Source organism: Eurosta solidaginis, chromosome 2 (genome assembly GCF_040869045.1).
Source record: "Eurosta solidaginis isolate ZX-2024a chromosome 2, ASM4086904v1, whole genome shotgun sequence".
NCBI classification, from domain to species: domain Eukaryota; kingdom Metazoa; phylum Arthropoda; class Insecta; order Diptera; family Tephritidae; genus Eurosta; species Eurosta solidaginis.
Genome location: NC_090320.1, coordinates 143,202,031 through 143,211,193, shown reverse-complemented (window position 1 = coordinate 143,211,193; position 9,163 = coordinate 143,202,031). Strand labels below are relative to the sequence as shown.

Here is a 9,163-nt window from a genome sequence, read left to right as displayed (position 1 = left end):
TAGGCATTCACTGGCACACGTTTTGGCCTATATCTCGAGACCCTAGTTACCCAGGGGTATGAAAATTACCCTCTACATAACTAAAGACTCTTCTGAAGTAAAAGAAAGTCATAGTTTCTCTAAATCGCGGGCCCCCTCAAAATCGGTTCAGTAGTTTAGGAGTCCATCGCGGCCAAAAATGTTGTTGCACGTGTTTTTTATATATTAAGATTGAAGCGTTTTTTTTCACGTTAACTTGCTTGTGCTTCCAAAAAGAAAAAAAAAAACAAGTAAATAATGTGATAAATATTTTTATTCGATACATTGGTTAGACACGTTTTTCTGGATGGTGGTTCATTTCCATTCGACTACGATTACTTAATTTGAATAGAGCTTGATTACATAATTTGTATTCTGGCGAACATTGTGATGCTAAGTCGCAAAATCTTTCATTTGTAGCCTACTCAATATTTGCCCAATGTATTTTATAAGAAATAATAGTTATTAAAATAAGTTTACATTTGTGGAAGCTGTTCAATAGGAGTAGTAAATCTGAAATCCTCTGGAAATAATTTTAACGCGTGTGGATACATCAGTTTGTAGGACTGTCTTATCGTTACGTCGGCCACACCTGCAATATCGCCAATTTCCTTTTGACTCCTTTTATTGTCGGAAGCCTGGAAAAAAAAATTCGTTTTTAACATCTAATGGGACGTGCATAACTTATGATTTCTTGTAAAAAGATGTAACATAAAATTTACATGATATAGAAAACTAAAATTTTCATTAGGGAAGATACGAACTTTTTCATAAAATCTGAACACGGCAACGCAAGTTTTGCCATGGAATTTATATGGTGACATTTACAGATGTTAACAAAGAAATGTTTTTATTTGTGTTACAAGTTTAACCATAATAAGAGAGCTCATAGTTATGTGCGTTTGATATTGCAAAGTTTACTATGGTAAATATAAGCTACGAAACGTAAACAACTCGTTTTAATTTTTTCTATGCACCTTTTGGTGGCGGACGCCGCCCTATGGAAAATAAAGGCATGTTTCTGATTAAAAATCAATAACTTTTTTATTTCTGAATATTATGTTCTAAATTTTTGAACAAATATAGAATAGGGTATATGGATTCAAATGGAATGTAATTTATTATGATTTACTTTAAAACCATACCTTAAAAAATAAACGAAATTCAAAATTATCAAAAATATCCAATATTTATTTTTTAACAATGAATACTATTATTTTGACGCCTACAAAAACCAATATAAACAATAAATACATAAAAATATGGTGACTAAAATTGGACACCGATTAATTAATTAATTGTAATGTTTACTATTGTTATTGTATATATGTGACCAGGCCTATGAAAAGGTGGCTTATGACTCAAAAAAAAAAAAAAAAACTACTAAGAAACTGAAAAAATGCATTGTTTATCTTTAACAGCTGTTTCTATGAAAAGGTGGCTTATGACTCAAAAAAAAAAAAAAAAACTACTAAGAAACTGAAAAAATGCATTGTTTATCTTTAACAGCTGTTTCTGGGTGGTTTTTAGGCTTGGCGACCATATGGGTGACGCGTAGCACGTAATCGGCTGGCTAATTGCTTTGTATGTGGTGAAGAGCGTTTCTTTATCTTTTCCCCAGGTACTGCCAGCAAGGGATTTGAGGATTTTATTACGGCTCTGAATTCTTGGAACAATTGCGGTTGCGTGCGCACCAAAATGTAGATCCTGATCAAACGTCACACCCAAGATTTTGGGGTGTAGGACAGTCGGTAGCGTAGTACCATCGACGTGGATGTTCAATATGGTCGACATTTGGGGGGTCCATGTTGTAAATAAGGTCGCGAAAGATTTAGTCGGTGACAATGCCAGGTTTCGCGAGGCGAAAAAACTGGAGAGATCAGTATTGCCAGTCCCAGGGGGTGGTATGTATTTTGTTCCAGTCCCATTCCGAGTCTCAGTCCCAGTCCCACTCGAGTCTCAGTCTCAGTCCCAGTTCGTCTCTAATCTACTTCCCGGCAAAAATTATCGTAAATACTAATATAGGGAAATTTATATACCAAATTTCAGGCAAATCGAATAGGACGTATGTAAATAGGAATGTGGGTATTATTAATTCATGTCTTTAATTCGGCTTCGCATGCATATTTATCAGTTTTGCCAGGTTGATACCACTAACTCGAATATCACGATGTAAATTACTTTAAAGCTCTCAGCAACAGCATTCATTTGATACACACATTCTAGGGGTATCCGGGTCCACGTTTTGGCCTATATCTCGAGACCCTAGTCACCAATAGGTACTAAAACTACCCTGTACTAAAGTACTCATCAACAGCTTCTATTTGAAAACCATAATGTAAAAACACTATCTAGGCGTTCACGGGGCCACGTTGTGGCCTATATCTCGAGACCTTAGTCACCCAGGGGTATGAAAATTACCCTCCAAAGCACTCATCAACAGCTTTCATTTGTTATCCATATTCTATAAACACATTCTAGGGGTACCCGGGTCCACGTTTTGGCCTATATCTCGAGACCCTAGTCACCCAGTGGTGTACAACTATAAAGCACACATCAACAGCTTTCATTTGTTATCCATATTCTACACACACATTCTAGGCGTACCCGGGTCCACGTTTTGGCCTATATCTCAAGACCCTAGTCACCCAGGGGAATGAAAATTACCCTCCACTACAGCACTCATCAACAGCTTTCATTTATTGTCCATATTCCATAAACACATTCTAGGGGTACCCGGGTCCACGTTTTGGCGTATATCTCTAGACCCTAGTCACCCAGGGGTATGAAAATTAACCTCTACTAAAGCACTCATCAACAGCTTTCATTTTATATCCATATCCTATAAACATATTCTAGGAGTACCCGAGTCCACGTTTTGGCCTATATCTCGAGACCCTAGTCACCCAAAGGTATGAAAATTACCCTCTACTAAAGCACTCATCAACAGCTTTCATTGGTTATTCATATTCTATAAACACATTCCAGGGACACTCTGGTCCACGTTTTGGCCTATATCTCGAGACCCTAGTCACCCAGCGTTGTAAAACTTACTCTGTACTAAAGCACAAATAAACAGCTTCAATTTGATACCTATAATGTAAAAACACATTCTAGGTATATCCGGGTCCATGTTTTGGCCTATATCTCGAGACCCTAGTCACCCAGCGGTGTAAAACTTACTCTGTACTAAAGCATACAGCAACAGCTTCAATTTCATACCCATAATGTAAAACCACATTCTAGGTGTATCCGGGTCCACATTTTGGCCTATATCTCGAGTCCCTAGTCACCAATAGGTATTAAAACTACCCTGAACTAAAGTACTCATCAACAGCTTCAATTTGAAACCCATAATGTAAAAACACTATCAAGGCGATCACGGGCCCACGTTTTGGTCTATATCTCGAGACCCTAGTCACCCAGGGGTATGAAAATTACCCTCTACTAAAGCACTCATCAACAGCTTTCATTTGTTATCCATATTCTATAAACACATTCCAGATGTACCCGGGTCCACGTTTTGGCCTATATCTCGAGACAATGTGCGTCGATCCTGAATTTTCTTTGCTATAAACCTCACGGAGCCGAAGACCTTTCCAACGAATGCAAAACCATTGAAATCGGTTCGTGCGTTCTAGAGTTACAGCGTCAGGAAGGAAAACCCGACTTATTTTTTTTTATATTATAGATTTCAGGCAAATCGAATAGGACGTATGGTAAATAGGTATGTTGGTATTGTTACGAATATTAGCAACACTAAGGGGTACTGTCATCTCTAAGCCGATGCTAAGAGTGACTTGTATGCACATCCATAAATCAATCATTATGTACATATCTACATAAACGAATCAATCATTAGGTCCACACATATGTACGTACACGCAGCGGAGAAGCAACGGACAAACAGATGCAGATATCTTATCTGAGATATGCAATTATAATTGTGGAAGTGTCGCTCACAAACACACGTGCATATGACAGCTATACACGTGCATCTGTAGTTATAATTACAACAGATAACCAACTAGTAGATCCTAGAACAGAAGCGCCTAGAAGATGCAACGAGGAAATTAAGAGTATAAAAGGCAGAAACAGTAGAGGCGCTACAATCAGTTTCGATTAAGCACGTTATCTGTCGAGCAATATAAGTGTTATTTTGGAAGTATTTTAATAAAGGCCATTTTGCATTATTAAATATTGGAGTTATTTATTCAACAGTTTAGTGATTCGAACTTAGCAGAAGGTTGCAAATAAGAGGATTTGCAGTAAATTCGTTACAGTATTATTAATTCATGTCTTTATTTCGGCTTCGCATGCATATTTATCAGTTTTGCCAGGTTGATTCGACTAAATCGAATATCACAATGAAAATTACTTTGAAGCTCTCAGCAACAGCTTTCATTTGATATCCATAATGTAAAAACGCATCCTAGTGTTACCCTTATCCACGTTTTGGCCTATAACTCGAGACCCTAGTCACCCAGCGGTGTAAAACTTACTCTGTACTAAAGCACACATCAACAGCTTTCATTTGATATCCATAATGTAAAAACACATCCTAGTGTTACCCTGATCCACGTTTTGGCCTATAACTCGAGACCCTAGTCACCCAGCGGTGTAAAACTTACTCTGTACTAAAGCACACATCAACAGCTTTCATTTGATATCCATAATGTAAAAGCACATCCCAGTGTTACCCTGATCCACGTTATGGCCTATAACTCGAGACCCTAGTCACCCAGCGGTGTAAAACTTACTCTGTAATAAAGCACACATCAACGGCTTTCATTTGGTATCCACAATGTAAAAACACATCCTAGTGTTACCCTGATCCACGTTTTGGCTTATAACTCTAGACCCTAGTCACCCGTAAAACTTACTCTGTACTAAAGCACACATCAATTGCTTCAATTTGATACCCATAATGTAAAAACACATTATATGTGTATACGGGTCCATGTTTTGGCCTATATCTCGAGACCCTAGTCACCCAGCGGTGTAAAACTTATTCTGTACTAAAGCATACAGCAACAACTTCAATTTGATACCCATAATGTAAAAACACATTCTAGGCGTTCACGGGCCCACTTTTTGGCCTATATCTCGAGACCCTAGTCACCCAGGGGTATGAAAATTACCCTATAATAAAGCACTCATCAACAGCTTTCATTTCATATCCATATACTATAAACACATTCTAGGGGTACCCGGGTCCACGTTTTGGCCTATATCTCGAGACCCTATGCGTCGATCCTGAATTTTCTTTGCTAAAACGTCACGGAGCCCGAGACCTTTCCAACGAATGCAAAACCGTGGAAATCGCTTGGTGCATTCTGGAGTTATAGCGTCTGGAAGGAAAACCCGACTTATTTTTATATTATAGAATTACTAGAAGACCCGGAAGACGTTGTCCTGTCCTAAATTTGGCCTATCTGCATACATTTTAATAAGCTTTTTCCGTCGGACTCTGCTCTCCCCCTCTTCACTTTTTCCTAATCCTTTTATTCACTCCTCCCTCCGCCTTTTTCGCTTCATCTATCTCCATCTTCGTCTCATTCTATCTCTTTCTCAATCTCCTTCTCTCTTTTCTCTTCCCTCAATTTCCAATTTTTGTTGTTATATCGGCCTACTGATTTGTAAGATCGCGGGTTCGAATCGAGCTCAAGGCCTAACAATAATTTTTTATCATTATTATTGTTATGATAAATTTTTTCTTAATTGAAAAATTTTTTAAATTAGAATAGAAGAAAGAAAAGATTTTAGACAACTGCCAAAGCTCGTTGTATAGATCCATTTCGGTAACTGCTAAATTCCTTCATCGGCAACGTTTAGGCGCCGCTGCTATAATCATTCAGCATTTGGCAGTTGTCTAAAATTTTTTCTTTCTTCTATTCTAATTTAAAAATTTTTTCAATTAAGAAAAAATTTATCATAACAATAATAATGATAAAAAATTATTGTTAGGCCTTGAGCTCGATTCGAACCCGCGATTTTACAAATCAGTAGGCCGATATAACAACAAAAATTGTTAATACATCCCAGAGCACGGGGAAAAAGTGTCAATAAAATATGACACTATCGCAGCATTGCCATCAAACAAGTCCAATTTTCACATCCATTCTGCAACAGATGTCGCAGTGTTGTGAATATTTTTGTGTTTCATTCAATTTATTGAACAACACCTATTAATAATTACAAAGATTAATATAATTCAATTTCAAGTTACTCGACACGTCTGGTCGCTAAGAAAGTATAAGAAGAATAATAACATAGCAAGATACAATGAAATGTCAAAATGTATTGTTGTGGTTGTTCGTTTACTACTCCGTGCTAGGTGGCTGGCAGAGCTGCCACAGTACTCCCCTTTTAATGACGAAGTCACTGTTGGTTCAGGAATCATACGCGCCTTGACTTCTCGTATGTTCGAGGGATCGGTTTCGTAGCTGCCTCATCGGAACTGGTATCTGTATCTTCACGTATGATGAAAGCTGGCTTTAATCTGTCAACCGATACAGCAACTTTCTTGTTATTCATCTTCACGTTAAAAACTCTATCAGTGGGACGATCTATAACCTCGTAGGAGCCAGTGTAAGGAGCTTCTAAGGGCTCTCGAACTGCATCTGTTCTCACCAGTACGTGTGAACAGTCATATAAGTTTTTGAGCAAAAATAAACTTTTCTTCGAGTTATGATGAGCAGCTGGAATAGGCCGAGTGTTGCGCATATATTCGCGGTGCTTTTCCAGAAAATTTTGTGGATCGATAGTTTTGTCTAGGTCTTCAAAAAACTCATTGGGTAATCTGATAGGACCACCATACAACATTTCTGCAGTGGAAGCTCGAAGATCCTCCTTATAGCATGTTCGTAATCCGAGTAACACGGTCGGTAGTAGATCTAGCCATGGAGTTGCTGGGTCACACATGAGCGCTGTTTTGAAGGATCGATGCCATCGCTCTATCATCCCATTAGATTGGGGATGATAGGCTGTGGTGTGTATGCGTTGACATCCGATCATGTTCGTGAGAGCTCTAAAAAGTGCTGACTCAAATTGTGTGCCCTGGTCAGTCGTGATGGTCTTTGGACAGCCAAACCTAGCGATCCAATGAGTCCAAAAAACTTTTACTATAGTCATCGCAGATATGTCTTGCAGGGGAACGGCTTCGGGCCAGCGTGAAAATCGGTCGATCATAGTCAAACAGTAACGATAATCGTTTACCTGGGGCATTACAACGATGTCAATGTGCACATGATCAAACCTGTTGTCCGGCATGTCGATTTTATCCGGTAAAATGGAGTTGTGTCTATGAATCTTTGCTCGTTGACAAGGTAAACAAGCCTTTGCCCAAATCGCCACGTCTTTGCACATCGAAGGCCAAACATACTTTTTTCGTAGTTGTTTTAGGGTTGCCTTACCACCCGGGTGTGAAAGTCCATGTACCGATGCAAATACTTTGTGACGCAACTCTTTAGGTACGTATAACCTTATATTTCCAGTAGAAATGTCGCAGTAAACGCTGTTGCCTTCGAAATGCATTGTCTGCAACTTTAACGAAGTGCTTCCCTGTAGAAGTAGAGGTAGATCAATATCTTTGGCCTGTGCATGCGCAAGCTCCGAATAATTTACGCTGGTTGGCATTGAAATAGCATTCAGACGTGACAGGGTGTCAGCTACTACGTTAGAGTCACCGGATACGTGCATAATCATCGTAGAGAATTGCGAAATGTAGTCCAACTGTCTTAACTGTCGCGGCGACGCTTTCTCGGGCTTCTGCTTAAAGGCGTGAATAAGTGGCTTATGATCTGTCTTGATGACGAACACGCGTGCTTCCAACATATGTTTAAAATACCGTATGGCTTCATAGACGGCCAGAAGCTCTCGATCGTAAGTGCTGTAATTCCTTTCAGTACTAGTAATTTTTCTTGAAAAAAACCCTAGAGGCTGCCAAATGTCATCGCAAAGTTGTTCTAACGCCGCACCGATCGCTATGTCTGAAGCATCACTTACCACTGCAAGCTTTGTATCTGGAGCTGGGTGAGCCAAGATCGTAGCTTCTGCTAAACTACGCTTGCAATCATCAAAAGCTTTGAGAGTTTCACTAGTCCAGTTGATTTTACTTTTGTCATTCTTTCGCATGTTGCGTGTGAACTCGCTCAATTGCGACTGTAGTTGTGATGCCTTTGGAATACACCGCCGATAGTAGTTGATGATACCGAGAAATCGGCTAAGTTCGCAAACTGTGTCAGGTGGTTTGTAATTCCTTATGACTTCTACTCGCTCGGCGGGTGGACGTACACTATCGCCGTTGATGACATACCCCAGAAAATTTACTTCAGGTTTTCCAAGTTGACACTTATTCACATTAATTGTCAAACCATGCCGCTGTAATATGGAAAAAACTGTGTGAAGGTGATCTTCATGCTCGCGTACTGACGTGGACATTACCAGAATATCATCTATATATACGTACACGAAATCGATGTCTTTAAAAATACCGTCCATAAACCTTTGAAAGGTTTGAGTAGCGTTCTTAAGCCCAAACGGCATGTAGAGAAATTCATAAAGCCCGAAAGGAGTGCATACTGCAGTTTTTTCCATATCCGTTTCGCACATGGGGATTTGATAATATGCGCGCACCAAGTCAATTGTAGAAAAAATTTGTTTTCCATATAATTTCTCTGATAGGTCATGGATGTGGGAAATTGGGTATCGATCTGGAATGGTGATCGCATTTAATTTACGATAGTCCCCACAAGCTCGCCAACCTCCCGACTTTTTTTCGACCATGTGGAGTGGACTTGCCCATGGACTTTTTGATGGTTGGCAAATACCCTGTTCGAGAAGAAAATTAATTTCATTCTTTGCACTAGAAAGCTTATCCCCAGCTAAACGTCGCGGCCGATCGGCAATTGGATTTCCCTTTGTTTCTATATGGTGTCTTACGTTATTAACGCTACTATTATTGTTGAATTTACGTGAGGGTTTTGTAATCTCTACAAAACGTGTTAAAAGTCCTGCAAACTCGTTAGCGCTGTTAACTGTAGAAATATCAAACTCGGCAGTGTCGACTAATTTTCCGCTTGTGGTAAGACCAGTGGTCCTGTCAATAAGACGTTGTTGATTTAAGTTCAATTAATAAATTATA

The 9,163-nt window shown here is 39.2% G+C and overlaps 1 protein-coding gene across 1 annotated transcript in view; it reads right to left on the bottom strand.

Annotated features, from left to right (window-relative positions):
• Positions 1-274: 274 nt before the first annotated feature.
• Positions 275-9,163, bottom strand: part of TfIIB (transcription factor IIB) — a 668,905-nt gene continuing 660,016 nt past the window's right edge. Inside the window, exon 5 of the mRNA XM_067766288.1 lies at positions 275-656. Coding sequence (XP_067622389.1) covers positions 495-656 — 162 coding nt within the window. The 3' untranslated portion in view covers positions 275-494. The remainder of the gene's footprint in view (positions 657-9,163) is intronic.